Source organism: Ammospiza caudacuta, chromosome 2 (assembly GCF_027887145.1).
Source record: "Ammospiza caudacuta isolate bAmmCau1 chromosome 2, bAmmCau1.pri, whole genome shotgun sequence".
In the NCBI taxonomy this organism is placed as follows: Eukaryota; Metazoa; Chordata; class Aves; order Passeriformes; family Passerellidae; genus Ammospiza; species Ammospiza caudacuta.
Window position 1 is genome coordinate 94,945,325 of NC_080594.1, and position 16,379 is coordinate 94,961,703.

At 41.4% G+C, this 16,379-nt stretch overlaps 1 protein-coding gene across 1 annotated transcript in view; it reads left to right on the top strand.

Annotated features, from left to right (window-relative positions):
* The first annotated feature begins 1,569 nt into the window (after positions 1-1,569).
* Positions 1,570-16,379, top strand: part of GRTP1 (growth hormone regulated TBC protein 1) — a 34,497-nt gene continuing 19,687 nt past the window's right edge. Inside the window, exons 1-3 of the mRNA XM_058799943.1 lie at positions 1,570-1,784; positions 3,270-3,421; positions 9,265-9,423. Coding sequence (XP_058655926.1) covers positions 1,747-1,784; positions 3,270-3,421; positions 9,265-9,423 — 349 coding nt within the window. The 5' untranslated portion in view covers positions 1,570-1,746. The remainder of the gene's footprint in view (positions 1,785-3,269; positions 3,422-9,264; positions 9,424-16,379) is intronic.

Consider the following 16,379-nt stretch of genomic DNA (forward strand, 5'->3'; position numbering starts at 1 on the left):
GGACAACGTTCCCGCCTATTCACACCTCTGCCAAGGATTTTCTGTGAGAGCGTGGCCATGTCGCAGGGCAGAGCTGTTTGCTGAGCGTGCCCTGCCTACGCTCCGCCAAGGCAACGCTGGCAGCGCGTCAATCCCGGCTTGGCACGGCCCCGGCCGGCTCTCGGGGCTGGGCTGCAATCCCGCTCCGGCTCTGCCGGTGCCCCGGCCAGCCCGTGGTAACCGGAGCAGCACCACCCTCCCCTCCCCTCCCGCAGGAGCAGCCCCATGCCCACTGGAGCACAGAACTCCCTCCCGCCCTCTCGCACAAAAAAGGTAATAATTACGTTTTGCTGAACAATCACAAATTTTCACAGCGCTGCAGTGTCAGTTTAACCAAGCACAAACCTCTTTATTTTCTTTCCCTTGCCATTGGAGCCGAACTACTTTTACATTTCTGTGTGGGTGATCGCCTGAGGTCCCGCAGAGGGAAGGTAGCTTTCCCGAAGAGAGTGCTGGAGCAACTGTTGATCTCCCTTGTAAAATCCCATCTGTTGTCTGCAGCAACTCTTACTTGCTGGCTGAACAAGATAATGTTTCCCCAGCAGTAGCTGTAATTTTCCAAGCACTTTGCTGGGTGCAGAGTCAGAACTTTATTCAAAAAAGGACAAGCAGGGACATAATTTTGCTCTCTCCCTTCTGTTTTGCGGTGTGTTATGAATGAAACTGCTGACAGTCAGTAAGGCTGAGTCCTTGTGGGCTTCGGCCTTTGTTCAAGACCTCTAAAGATGAAGAACAGTGTGCTAATTTTAGAGGTGGATTCTGGAAACAGGGAAGCCAATTTTTTTAAAATAGAATTTTCTGTATTATTACATGACATGTTTAACAATCTGCCATTTATTATTTAAATAATATCTAAATTAATGTTAGTTTACGGTGGAAACTAATCAGCAGAAGCTGAAGTTGGGAATATTTCAGTGTATTAGAAAAACCAGAGGATGGCTTCACCCAGAGGATGGCTGGACACTGGAATAGGCTGCCTAGGGAAGTGGTCTCAGCACCAAGCCTGACAGAGCTCCAGATGCATTTGGACAATGCTCTCAGGCTCATGGTGTGGCTCCTGGGGTGTCCTCTGCAGAGCCAGGACTTGGGTTTGATGATCCTTGTGGGTCCATTTCAACTCAGAATATTCTGTGATTATGACTGTAATGAATAATTTGGGAATATTAAAAAGAAGATTGTGGTGATTTGGGGAAAAACATTCCCAAACCAACCAAGTGAACTTAAATAATAACACAACAACCTTTTCTTCCTGGTTATGGGGAAATTCCTTGGGTTTGAAGAGCTGTACCTGAAACCACTCTCCCCTCGTACTAGTGAGATATTTCCCTCGTGCTAAAACATTTGAATTTATTTTTTTCCCCCCAAGATATGAGCAAACTGTGAAGTGCACAAATATAAGCCGGGATCACCCTCAGACCCACGTCTCCCAGTCGAGCTGGCCGCGCAAGGAAGGCGGCTCGGCCCCGAGGGCGCGGAGCTGCCCTGCCCTGCCCTCCTCTGCCTTCCCCTCCCCTCCCCTCCTCTGCCCGGCTCTCCCTGCCCGCTGCCGGCCCGGGCACGGGCACGGGGCGGGCCCGGCGGCCGCCCCCGCCCCTCGCAGGGCGGCAGGGAGTTGAACTGAGGAGCCGGAGCTCGGCGCGGGGCCGCGGCCGCGGCGCTGCTCGGCCTGGGGAGCGCCCGCCCGGCCGGGCGCCAGGGGGGCGGCCGATGGCGAGGCGAGAGGACGGGCGGGACTGGGCGTACAGGTAGGGCTGCCGGCAGGCTGAGCTCGGACCGCGCCGGCCGCGCACGGAGGGCGAGCTGCGCCTCCCCTGGCGCTCGGAGCCGGCCCTGCCGGGGGCTGCGGCCGCAGGAAGCCCCCACGGAGCGGGCCGGGCACGGCTGGTGGCTGAGGGCACCGAGCGGCCGCCGCAACCTTCCCTGCCCGAGGGCGGCCGGGGAAGGCGGCTTCCCTAAAACCCTGCGTCCTCCCTCTTTGTTTTCCCCTTCTACCTTCGGAATGGAGTGGAGCATGAAATTAATCTGTACTTGCTGCCTGGGCAGTCGCAGTCGTACATAAGAGATGTGTGTTGATGGACGTGTGAGGGGGTTTTGTGTGTGTGTGTGGTTTCATGTTCCGTGTCTTCAGAGAAACCTGTGTCGGGGGTCTCGGTGCTTTTTACACCTGTGGGCTTCGTGTCACATTTGAAGAGTACACGAATACTAAGGTGCTCTTCTAAACAGCGAACAATGTAATAACGATTTGTGGTTCTGAATATTTAATTGTTCCTCATCTGATTCATGCTTTACTACCTGTGACGCTCCCGTGAGCCAGTTTTCCCAAGGCTGTGCCAGTGCTGCTCCATGTTCAGATTCCTTCGCCATGAATGAAACAGGCAGTGTTTCGGGAAGTTAAATCCTGAAGTCTGTCCTGAAACCTTGTCTGACTGGACAGATCCCTCTGCCTGTTTAACTTCTGTAAAGCCCATTAATGTCCTGTACTCAGGTGATAATTTGCAGGTATGAAGCACCCTGGGAAGTTGCCATAAATATAATTTAGCCAGGTGAGTTGATATATTAGAACAGAATCACCTGTGCAGTTCTGATACTGTGTCATTATTGAGCTGCCTGAGATAATGTGCTGTAACTTTGAACAATTGTAAAAGATAAAAGAATAAGCATTTTGGTACTCATATGAAGAAGACAGCTTGACACAAGGATTTGTCTTTTTCCATGTTGTACATTTTCATGAAGACAATTTCAGAAGTTACCTTTTTAAAAATAACCTTTGTAACTTGTTACATGTGTACTTTCTGTTGTCATTTTTCTGCACAGAGCTGTCTGGAAAGAGAATTCAGGCCGTATTGGAGCTGTTGTGCTATACTTCATACTTTTCAACTGTTTGCCTGTGTTGTGGAGAAAAATACCTCCCAGACTTTTACGTGGCCATAATTTTGTGTCAGTTTCACACACAATGGGTCCTTTGCTCCAAAAACTCCTTACTTAAAAATACAGTGAATCTGTGAAACTGACTGAACGGTGCATGTTTAGGTTAATTTATTTAAACAGCTTTGATATGCTAAATGGAGTGTAACAGTTTGTGTTGAGTAGGCTTTTGCTGGGAGGAGGGAGACTTGAGCTGCTTTTAGAAATAGCAGCTGGAAGTTATTTAAAGCATACTTGCCTTTTTTTTTTTTCTGCAGCTGTAGGTATGTAGAAACATTTTTATAGGAATTCTTTTTATTTTGTAGGGTTGATCCATATGGGTTTGAGAGGCCAGAAGACTTTGATTATGCATCCTATGAAGCATTCTTTTCCAGATACCTAGTGGTACTCACTAGAAGAGCAATAAAATGGTCCAAGCTCCTAAAAGGGAATAACAGTATACAGAAGAGTTTAAAAGGTGAGCTTCATGTCTCTTTATAAATAAAAGTGCATTATGTTAGGATTCAACAGGTTTGTATTTTTAAATGTTGAATACTATTTCTGTCTTCAAATTAAAACCAGTAGTATAAACAGTTATAATTCATAAGCAAGTTAGAGGGATTACATTTAAAATTTCCAAAAGAGTAATCCCTCTTCAGCACAGGAATATCTTGTTACATCTGTAACTCAGCTATTGTGGCCACTGGCACTCCAAGATGCCATTTTGCAGCTGTTGGCTGTATTGTACTCTGTGCTCTCTTTAAAAAGACATGGGATTATGAAGATCCTGTAGAAGATGCTGTCTTGAACCCCAGGGATCAGGATGTTGGGGCTCTCAGTTGCTGCCTCTTTAACAGTTCTTTAGGCTGCTGAGATTTTCTAGATCTCCTTATCCTCCTTTTGTAAAATGACATGTACCATGCTGCTGAAAAGCTGTGTACTAAGAACTGGTGATAGATGCCTTTAGAAGTGAAGAAAGCAAGCTTAATGCAGGGGCTAATGCAGCACTGGATGAAATGCTGATGGAAATGTTAATGTCTGCCTCAAAGAGCATGAAAACCTCTACTAATGTTTTGTCTTGCAAGAGATACAAGTAGAAATAAATGCAGAGAGTCAGAAGGTGTTAGGGAATCCTGTGAAACTAAAGGATGGAGTTTCCTCCCACTCTCTTTCTGGGTTATGTTTTCATATACGCATCTAAATTTTCCTTTTGCTGTAAATGGTGCTTATCAGGTTGCTTTCTCTTTGGGTGTCTTTTGGAGTTGGGCAGAGTTCTCTGAAGAATGTTAAGGAAAAATTGAGTAAAATTTAGAGCTGTGCTGCAGGTGCAACCTTTGGCTGGTGATTCTGATGGTTTGGGTTTGTTTTTTTTTCCTTGGCACCAGAAATGGGATGATAACTAGTGAGACATTTTAAGTCTAACAGTGTATTTTGTGTACAGATGTCTGTTTTACGGGTGAGAAATTCCAGAAAATGTAGGTTTGAGCTATAACTGCTAGATCATATGCTGCTAACCAGAAAGTATCTACTTCTACTATATTATTTTTTTTCTTAGAAATGTAAAGATGTTTTTGTTTGGGGTGTCAAGTTTGAATGTAGAGAGAACATCATGCCATTTTAAATTAGTGAGGATTTTGAAATTTTGCAGAATTTTGTCTTCTAGTTGGGGAAGAATACTGTCAGTTTTGATCCATACCCTTCTCTTAATGTGTGAGTGGTAACAGTGGCAGCTTTTAGCAATTTCTGTGAGTTCATTTAATTTCTCTTAGTGTTCCCAGTTCTAGCATTTTAGAAACAGTATGTTACGGTGATCCTAACAGTGGGAATGCCAAAACTTTGACCAAATCTTTCAACTTGTCCACCAGGCTTCAGAACCAATGGCCATGTTGCCCCACTGGGCACATAATGGCAGCAGCCTTTAATGTGGCTTTGATTGTCTCCAATAGGTTGCTCATTGTGGAAACTGGGATTCTGTAAATGCACTGAGGGGACACAGGCAGTGGCTCTGGACTGTCACCAGTCCTGTGGGCTGGTACATCACCTTTGATGCTGCTGACTTGTGCTAAAGATACCTGCATTTCTAGGCTATGGATTCTCTCATACACATGTAATTCCAGGGAGAGTGGCAGGAAAAAGTAATACTGAGAAAATGTCTGAGTGTAGATTCAGAGTTGTTACAAAAAGCTCCCTGCATTAGCCTCATCTGGCACCTCAGAGGAGGAGAGGGAAAGCTTAACCTGTGCAATGACTGATTTTTAAATACTGTCCTTCTCATTTCAGTACTAAGATTGAATTCTGTGACACGCACATGGAATTGTGTAAGCAGGTGTGTGCTTTATCCTGCAAGATGATTATGCAGTGATTTCCTTGCAGGCAAATAGCAGATGCTCTGCTGGTTATTCACCGAGTTTCCCTCCTCCAGGACCTGACTTCATTGCTATGAAGCTTTGCTCAGAACTGCTGGCTCTGCCATACGCTAGAACTGAGAAGAATATTTGATTTGCCACATCCCTCCCCAAACTCAGTAGCTGTGAACCAAACCAGTGTTGTGTGTCCTGCTGTGAGTAGGTGTGAGAGAGACAGTGTATGTGTGGTATCTCAGTAGCTCCACACCCATTTGTCTGCACACAGAGAAGCTCATAATTTCTGCCCAGGCCAACAGGAAGAAGTGATGATTTGTGTTAATTTTCCAGTTTGGAAATGTGGCCTGTTCACATGCTGCTGGGTTTGCCTCATATCCAGAGTGGTTTGTATGTGTATAATTCTGTTCCACTATAAAGAAAAAGAATTAGACTACGTTTTAACAATGGTAATTAAGCAATGCATTCTGTTGTTCTGTGTTGCAGCCTGCTGGTCATGGGAATTTGGGTGGCAGTTCTTTTCACTCATTCTCCAGTATCTTCCTTTTTATTATTTTTCTGGTATTTTGTTGTGGCCGTCCCCCTCCATCTTCACCTTGTTTCCACTGCACATGAGAGTTTATAATCATTGTTTGTCAGTTCCCTTCTTTCTGTCTGTCTCTCCCTCTGCCACTACTGAGATCCTCCAAATTTTTTTCCTTGTTTCATTCAACTCTTATCTCTATGGGACCAAAATACAGCTTTCTGCTCTGTTTACAGGTGGGAAACAACTTGTGTCACATAATTCCTCAAACTATCCTAATTCTGACCAAAACCATGCTACACAAAGGAATTCGGCTGTTGGGTGTACTAGGCAAAAGTGACCAGTAGCAGAAGATATTTTCTGATCTTTGATAAAATACAGTGAAAGGGAAAAATAAATATATTAAACAGTGGTTATAACATGAGCATTTCTGTTCCAGGGTTTGGTGGAAGGAAAGTCAGTTTGACTGAAACTTTATTACAGCACTTATGTGCTTTGGTTTTTTCTGTTATGTATTCATGAAATAAAGCTTTCAGTCCTTGTATGCTGTTTCCAGCTTTTCCACAGAATTCTTCTTCTAAGCACAAGTGTATTTCCTCAACATTCAACTATAATTGTTAGTACCTGAAAAAGTAGATGTGCAGATGCTTCTCAAAAAATATTTTTAAGATGAGATAATTTTTGGTTTTAAATATTTAGGGGTTTTTTCTACATAAACTTGAGTCTATGCTGTAGAGTGAAACAATGTTAGTAGGGAAAAAAGGCAATGCAACATTTGTCTTGAAGCAGAAGTCTCCAAAATTCTCATTCTACCATCAAACAAGGACAGAGAGGTTGAAATTACTTATTTTTACATCTTGTTACTGTAAGTAGTGTACAGTATTAGAGAAATGTTATTTTCTGCATATTTTTCTCTTGAAAGATACTTTAGGTACTTAGCAGTTTTAGACTGCTGCCTTATCAGGTAGCTGTTTTTTCTTGTAAAAAGGAAACCACATTCATAAAGTATGACTCTAAACTTGTGAAACTGGCACTAAGTGTCAGAGGCAATTGAATTATGAAGAGGGGGGAGAGTTTCCCCCCACTAAAAATTGGTGTTTCATATTCTGTTAATGAACAGAGGCCAAAATTTTGCCTAAAGATATTTCTTACCTATGTATGGTCTAGAATTTAGACCACCTACTGTGCTTGTCCTGGGAGTGATTCTGTGTGCAGGGCTTGGGGGTATTCAACAGTGCTGCTTCTGAGATCAAGCCCTTGGTTTATAACTGGTATTGCATGTATGGGTGGAGATCCATGTACAATCTGGCTTCATCTGGGAAAGGGCTTCTTAGTTCCCTAGGATAATGTGGAAGAGAGCTTATATATGTTTGTATAAACGCAACTCTATTTATAGAATATGATATATCTATGTCTGTCTACACATATAAATGATATCTATTAAACTGCAACTGTCCTCCTTTTCAGAACTATTCTGCTGCTTCTGAATGCCACTTTGCAGATCCTAGCAAGTATCATAATGGTGTAAGGGAAAAAAAGCCCACTGTAAAGGGCTTTGCACTCCTCAGGGAGTGAGGGAGCTGGGTCAGTAGTCACTTGAGGTGGTACAAGCCCCTGGCTGTCTACTGCCATGAGAATGATGACACTGAGGAATAATGAGTGCATGCTGTGCTGCAGGCTGCTTTCCTCTTGTGCCACTGTCAAGGGCTTGTCCATGTGTATTGTTGGATATCAATGTTGGCTGTGCTTCCAGAATTTACAGTTTTTCCCCAAAAAAATGCCACTGGGATTATGTGCTAAAATGCTATAGCCCAGTATTTAAGGCAGTAAGTTTGTTTCTAGGCTCATCTGAATGTCCCTTGTTAACCTAAATGGAACTAGTTCTTTATAGTCATTCCTGTATTTGCTATGTTGATTTTTAGGATTCCTTGAGCATTACAGTTCAAAATCTTGTAAAAGAGATGAAGTGGGGATTATTAAACCACCATGGAAACAAGTGAATTATTTCCAGTCTAAAAGAAGGTTGTAGTTAAGGTAACTTTACAGCTAGAACTGTAGAGTGTGTAACACGTAATATAAATCCTCATTGAAAAGCTAAACAAAAACTGTACCCTGCAGACCAGGCATTTATTACCAATATGTTTCTTTGAGGGAAAACACCAGATTTTAGGTGGGTGAAATGCTCATTATATGTGCATCTTTATGTTGGTGACACGGGGGAAGCAGCTTTGGGTCCTAAAGGAGAGGCAGCTGTAATTAGCTGGAATGTATTTGGAAGGTGTCTGGCTGAGTTGTACAACCTTGCTTCACTCTGCTGTTTTTAAGGCCTTTAATTTAGGCAGCATTTATTACAGAACTGTGTGATTCAATAAAACCTGGCTAGGTAGCGATATTGTGTGTTGTAATTTGTGGGTGGAATAAAAATCCCCACTTGGATTTGAGTCCCATAAAATTTAGAGAGGAGAAGTTGATGCTTTTATTGATACAACATGATTCATTTAGCACAAAATGTCTGTTTCATTTGTTATTTTCTTCTCTGCGGAAAAAGGAGAAGAATCTCAAACATTCAGCTGTCATTTTGGGTCAGAAAAGGTAAAGCTGATTTAGAATTATGTACCCATAAGCAGCATTGACTCCTTATTAATATTTTTCATACCATTCCCAGGAGGAGGCTGCTTTCGTTGCCATTAGCCTGATGCTTCTTCCTGTAATTTTGCATCATAGTTATTTACACTGAATCATCTGCTTTAAAAAAAACCCTGAAGCACACCCTTATGATGAAAATGATGCAGGAGATAAGAGCTACTTTAGATTTGAAAAGACTTCCACAGTTATTCTAGGAAAAAGTCAGCTGCTGCTCACTCACATCACTCCAGTTTTTCCAGGGCTCATTTAGACCAGAGGCACATATTTCATAATCCTCAGTTTCTGCAGTACTTCAGTGGTCAGGTGCTGAGCTGAAGCCCTAGGGTTATGGTAACATGGCCATTGATGCTAGAACTAAATGGGCAGAGCCATGGTTTCAGAGGCCCCTGGTGATGTAGGAAAAGTCAAGTCAGTGCTTGTCTGAATGAAAAAGGACAAAGATAAAGGGGGAAGCTTTGCTGTTTGTATCTCCATCCAGAAAAGCAGAAGAAGAGGAAAAGATTCAGAATTCACGCAAGGGAAGAGAGGAGGGAGGAAAACCTGAGCCTGAAGATCTGAGGGGGGAGTCTGAGTGACAAGAACTTAGGAGTGAATCTAAAATATATTGTGCAGCTGAGAAGTAAATGCTTATCCTAAAATGGTAGCATAGGAGAGAAAATATAATAATATCCAGTCACAGTTTTCCTCTGACTTCTTAAATTCAGGCTGTTCATTTAAAAAACAGTTATACAGTTGGATATTTTTTTATTTCTTTAAAAATGAACAAACAAAACCAAACTTCTTGTCTTGCAGTGAAGAGATATATCAGAAAAGGCATCCCCAATGAACACCGTGCATTGGTCTGGATGATTGTGAGTGGGGCTCAAACCAACATGGAACAAAATCCTGGGTATTACCACAGACTGCTTGAAGGAGAGAAGAATGCCAAGCTGCTTGAAGCAATCAAAACAGGTTATTCTCTTGATAATGCTGTTTGTCTGTATTTATCCATCCTGTGGCCTTAAGTGTTGGAGATCAAGTTATGTCATGGAAAACTTAATGTTTCTGTAGTAGTGGTTTAAGTGCTGAATTAACACTTAAAATAGATTAGCCATAAGCTCTTTAACAGAACAGATCTTTCCAGGTTCCCCATGTGGTTAAAAGCATTAAGGAATGTTTTTAAGAAAGATTAGAAATTATTTGAGAAGAAATAAACTAGGAAACATTGCAGTGTCATCTAAGTGATTGAAGAGTTGTAACTTTGAGCCATGACATCTGCCTTTGAGTCTGTTTCTCCTTAATTCTGTCCCATAGGACACTGGAGCAGGGACGGTTGAAGATGTGGCACAGAGGCCCATATGAGGCAGGTGAAGTATGCTAGGATTTCAGGTTGAGTAAGAAGACAGCTAAGACAAAGCTGCTGATAGATTTATATGAATTATAAATGGTGCAAAGAGGGTGAATAAGGAGCAATTGTTATTTGGTTTTTGTAAAATAAGAACCAAGGACACTGAATGAAATTTGTTGTGCTGCAGGTTTAGAAGAGTCGTGGCACTTGTTACTGTGCTGTGGAGGTTAGAAGTATGAACTGGTTTGAAAAGGAATTTGATAAACTGAGAGGTGGGGGAATCCACTTGATGCATGAAATATTAAACACTAAATGTAAATCCCTGGGAGAAATGTAGAAGGTGAAACACCCCTCCTCTACTAATCTGTTTTCATGTATGCTTTCTGTGAACATTGATCATTGGCCAGTACTGATGGTAGGGTATAAGGGCACGCAGACCTTAGGCTGGCCCACTGGGAGGAAAAAGGCAGTAGGTGAGGACAAACAAGTAGGAGTTTGATGTAAGTGATACTTGTCCTGAAACCTGCTACAGCAGAGCCTTTGTGGCCAAGCTGATATTGGCTGAATGGTCCAATTAAAAAGTCGAGGTTGGGCTCTGCTCCAGAACAATGCTGAGGTTGTTTGGTTTGGTTAGAAAGGCAGGTTGTCTTCTTCCTCTTGTAAAATCCCAGGTACTTAAAGTTTGGGTCTTGTGGATTTTTTTTTTTCAAGTTGGATAAGCATCCAAAATCTTCTGGTTTATGCAGAGTTTCTTCTCTGCCTTTCCCCGCAACAGCAGTACTTTGGGCTTTTGGGACTACACGCCTTAGTAAGGTATTTTGGAGCATAAATTTCATGTTCCTATGAATATGGAGACTAGCCAGAAATCTGCAGGCTTATGTCCTGCTCAGAACTAGAAACAGTAGAGCTCTTACTATAAATAAAGAAAGAGCTAGTAAGATGACTTTCTAAAGCCCACCTTGGTAAGGGTCTGGAGAAGCACTAAACTATTCAATTGGGGTAAAAGTGCTGCAAGAGAGAGTTCAAAACAACTTTTTTCCAGTACTAGACAAAGACAGGAAGGGTCTGTAGGTGGTTTTCCCCACAGGTTAAAATGAAATAAAAATATTTTTGTGGGGGAGAAAAAATACTGGGAGAGGATAAAGATCTCTTTGTGAACTGTAGAGGAAATAAAGTTTCGGAAGAGCTACTGCATTGATTGGAAAACTGCAGAAGAGAAAATTAATGTGGAGCAAGTGAAGGAAAAGATAAAGAAAATGGCCTGGAAGATTTTATTGGAGGGGAACAAATATAATAAAGACCTTAGACACTCCTCCTTCAGAAAGGAAGAACCAATGTGGACATAGGAGGGATGAAAGGAACAAAGTACTTAAGGTGAATGTAAACTTTGTGGTTAATGTGTTTAATGAACTTACACTCCTGTTGACTGTGCACATTTTATAGTGGGCTTTGGCTGAGGACTCTTTCAGTGTGAATTGTTGCCTGACTTTGATTTTGTTTCTTCAAGTGTTGTTCTCCCATTACTGTAGTTGCTTTTAATAATAAAGCAAGGTAAGATGTGGAATTGTACTGCTGTTTGCTTTTATATTTGCAGTTTCCAGAATTTTCAGGCAACAGTGTGGTATTTATTCCCATAGTTGTGAAGTTACAGCCCAGCACGGTGCTGGGGTTTATAAACAAGAGAACAGCAATCACACTTTTTCTTTTTTCCTGGGGGAGGGGCAGGAGGACAAAGCCAACCAAAGACTTTATTTCAAATTCAATTTAAAATGTATAAGAGCCAATGTGTCCTCTTTCTTTCACATACCCAGAAGCTGCAAACAATTTTCATGTATGTTTGAAACTAGTTTTCATATGGGAAAGTCTTTGATGTGGTATAATCAAGTTAAAAAGGGCAGGTAGACTGTGTGAAGAAATGGTCTAATCTTTTACTAAGCAGATTTTTATTTATAGCAACGGAAGTCTTTCAGCTAATTAAATCTGTAATCTGTTCTTTCACCATTTTTGCCCTTTAACTTCCTGATTCTGATCTGATGAGCTTTGTTGCTACTTTGTTTTATATGGTAATTGCTCTGTGAACATTTTTGTTTATTAAGAAAAATGTAGGAGGGAACAAGCTTCTTACTCTAACCATTAAGAAAGAGCTAAAACAATGCAGGTGTCTAAATTTTAATATCTTAGTTTATGTACACATTTAGACGGGCATGCATTCCAGCAACACTTTGTTTTACATGCCCTATTCTATGAAAACTTAGTAGGACAAATGATGTTCTAAGATAGAAGTGGCTGTCCTTCTAATGGAGAGGTGACATGCTGGGTGCAGAAAGACTGGATTGTAAGTTGTAGCTTCCTTGGGGGAAACTTCCTTTAGGCTGGGCTGTTCTGAATTTTAGCTCTTGTATCTCATCCTTTCTCTCCACTGAAAAACAGAAGTGTGTCTGTGTCTGCAAGTGCTCAGGCATTGCTAATTGCAGGTACATGCAGCTAATCTGTGTTTCCACTCTTACATTTAATGAGGAGGAATCGTAGGTGCTGTGAAGCCTACAATGTTATACTTAACAGTCAGTCCCAGAGCTTGAGCTGTGCTGACAGTAATTCAAACAATGGTCATTGCCATTTCACTGGAGACAGGGAATATTTTACTATCAAAGCACTAAGAAGCTTTTTCTGAAGCATCTCTGAAATTGTGAGTGGAAGTTGGGAATTTTCAGGTGAGTTTAAAGCATTTAACCATGCAAGAGGAAGGGGAAGGGCACTGTCAGCTCTTGTGGCTCTCTGTTAGAGGAGCCCTGACAGGTCATATCCAAACAGCTGTCTTGTGGTCTTTGGTCTACTAGAACAGCTGAAGGAAGAACTGGAGGAGTAAAGTGTGTAGTGACACTTCCTCAGAATGTTTTTCCTAGTCGCCAGTTATCTGCTGTTTTGAGAGTTGCCAAGACATGCTGCATGTTTGTACCCAATAATGCTGGATGGGAAAAAATTTCAAATAATTGCACATAATTTTGCAGATTTGTGCAGTCTCAATGCTGTTAAGCATCTCCCTCTAAACTAAGTAGCTTTTATCCACCTGGGTTTATGCTAGATAAGGTAGCCATTTTATATCTAAGGTCTTCCTTGTTGCCATTCTTTCTGTAATTTCTCTAATTCTGGTGTCACCTTTTGGAGATGAAGGGGACTGAAATTTATGCATGTGCTTCTCAGATTTATACAGTGGCAATATTCTTCTTTTGTAGGAAATCCTAACCCAGTTGGCTTTCTTGATTGCTAAAAGCTCTTGAACTGTTACTTGGTAGTGGGGGTTGTGAGGGTCAGTTTTTCTGACTTTAGTTAATGAAAAACTTGGCCTTAACTTAAAACAAACAAACCCCCAAGCCTCCAAAACAATTTATAGTTCCAGGTATGGCAGGAAAAAGCTTGAGGATGACTGCTAAACACCCAGTTATAACAAATATAAAACACCCTTTAAGTATACTTAAGTTTTTACAAGTTGCAGTTTATGGCCTAACCTCATTATTTGCAATGGAATTTTTGAGTGTTTGTAGGTGACAATTGAATTTTTGCTCTGCTCTCTACTATGTAAAAAAAAAGAAAAGATCACCTGTCTGGAAGCTCTTCAGAGCAGATGTGCATCACAGATATAGCAGTGGCAAAAATGAACTTAAGCGGAGTAGAATATGTTAGTTATAAAAATACTTGTGTAATTTACTGACCACCTGTGTCTTGGAGTGGGAAGTACCCAGGATATGAAAGTAAAGATGCCATGGTTTAGGAAATGAATTCTTCAATTTAGCACTCCCACTAAAAGCATTTGCCAGTTCCTCTCCCCACCTCCAGTTGGAGGGACAAAAGGCAAAGATCATGGGTTGGGATAAGAACAATTTACTGGAAACAGCAATGAGATAAGAAAATGAACAGTAACAGCAACACTATTAATAACAAAAGGTATATAAAACAGTTCACACAGAAAGAAAACAAAGGAAAATAGACAATACCAGGTGGCTCCCTCTGCAACTTTCTCAGCTGGATGGAACCCCTTCTCCCTGGAAGACAGTCCCTTTGCCAGGCCCCTGGCATTGGTCAGGTGGCACAGAACAACCTCCAGGCCCTATGGCCACACTTCCTCCCAGCTACTGCAGAAATTAACTCTGTCCTGGCTGGGATCAGGACAAAAGGGAAGGATGAGATAGCAGTGTGAAGGTTGTCTTGTAGATGCATGACTTCTGAAGTACCCTAAGTAGGAAAAGCACGAGACTGTATCTAAAAGCATTATTTTTCTGGACTGTGCTTTCAAATCTCTCTGCTCCAGAAATAGCATCAATGACTGTGGTTCTTGGTACCAAAATAGACATCTGTTTTATAAACTGAGGCTAATCTATTCTGCCTGTTTGTGTTACTGAATGAGGTTGAAATACTGCAGACTCATGAGAGGGAAGAAAGAATCCAGTGGTCTTCTCATGGTTGCTGCACAGAGATAAATCAGAAGGAAAGCTGGTGGTTGTTTTTGTTTTATAGCAGCATAAAACGGCCAGCTCAGAGACTGGAAGGATTGTAGAAAAATTGCTATTGGGATTTAATCTGAATTTACAACAAAAGAGTAGCTAATCTTTTCATTGTTACCTCCTTCCTGGTTCTGTGCTCCCATAGCTAATTTACTTATAAGCAGCAGATCTGCACATGAAAAGGTGGTCATAATTTTGGGATTTATGTAGCAGTGTAAGATTCTAATGTTCATTTTGCTGGTTGAAAAGAACCCAGATTTTTTTCCCCCAAAACAGTGCTAGTTTGAGGCTGTGTTCCTTTGGACAGTAATGTCTATTAAGAGCAAAGTAAATTAATGGACAGTAGGTCAGAGGGTAAGCTGTGCAGAGCATGAGAAGGAGGTGTTTGTATGTCTCCCCTGGAACGGATGGATTAAAGTGGATGTAAGTGGTGAAGCCAAAAGAACAGTCCTTGCCTGCTCCTTCCATTTGCCTCAAGTCATCTCTGACCCTCATCTTGTGCCATGGTAAAACATTGGCCTGTGTGTGCCTGTGGAGGGTTGAGTTCCTCATCTTGAGTCAGAGGAGCCTCAGAACTGGAGGAGGAGGAAGGAGATCATGCAAATGGAGCAGAAAGGGCAGGATGGAGAGGGAATGGGATCCTCTGCTCTTGTGCTCAAAGGAATAATCTGGCACAAGTAGTCCTGTAAGACCATGCTCCATATCTTCTATTAAGGGTAAAGCTTTTTAGCTCTTGTGTCTTGTTTTTTCTCTCCATCCCCTTACCCTAAACTAAAATATTTTTACTAAATATAGTTTTAAATCCTTCATAAAACTAGGGAAGGCTTCCCCCAGTCCTTGTGGGGAAAAAACATGCTCTGCAATCAGAAAAGAAGTTGCAGCTGATTCTCTCAATTGCAGGCTGTGAAATTACAGATGAGTTCAGTTTGAGTAGTCCCTGCTTTGTATATGATGCACTTTTCTTACTCTTCCCTCACCCTTTCTCTGCATACCTGGGGAGAAGAGCCATGGCTAAAATTCAGCATTAATCTTTTCTGTAACATTCCACATCTGCTTTAATAAAGAATAAATTCTGATTATATAAATACTATGCCACATAATCTTCCTACCTAGAAGAAACAAAAGAAATTTATTTATCCTGCAACAATCTGTTGTTCAGGTCCTCTCAAAAATTGTCTTTTTCTTCGTGTTTTTCTTTTCATACACATGAAAGGTGAAGTGAAATATTTTCCTGAAAATGATTTGTTCCCTTTAAAAGGAAGAGATAGCAATTAGTGTGATAACTTCGTCATGCATGTGACTTCCACTACACTAATCATGATTTTGGGGAGCTTTCTTCCTTTCCTTTGGTTGCTTATAGCTGAACTTTGTGTCAAAGCTGTAACAGACTTCTTCCTTTATGCTGGAAAAGGCTGATAAAAAGTGATAATTCTTAGGACATGAAGATCTGTACAGAAGTGCTGTTACTGAAGTTTGTTTTTAACTTTAACCCAATTTGTTGTTGTTAAATATAACCCAAACAACTTACTCATATTTTATTAATAACTCTTGGGTTTTGAAAATCTGCAAAGTTACTTTTAGATGGTTAAGCTGGAGAGAAAAATTCTGCACAGCTCTGTGCCAGTGACCTTGGGTTTTCTCTTTATGGAGTGAAGCAGGCCAAAAATTACCTCTGCCTGTTTTTTCCAACAATCAGGGGCTGTTTTGGGGTGACTAGCTCAAATTTGTGTGTCTAATTTTTAGACCTTTGTAAGGAGAGATGAATCCTACTGTTAATGTTTGGTCTGAAAGAAATGGTTGGAAATGTCAGTAATAATTGCATACTGCTTACTTGGTTAAGCATTGAGCTTGAAGCATGTGGGAATGTGCTCTGCTGCTTGGTTATCAGAAACCACTCCCATTCCTGGTGAGCTTGTACCTGTAAAGATGCAACTCTTCTCATGATCACATCATGGAGAAAATTAAATTTTAAAAAGGGATTTTTAAGTGGAAGTTGGCAGTTGTGGGAACAGGTCTGGGGTTTTTTGGCTGCTGCTGTTTGGTAGAAGTTCACTGAGTAAGTCAATTGAAAGTTCATCTGA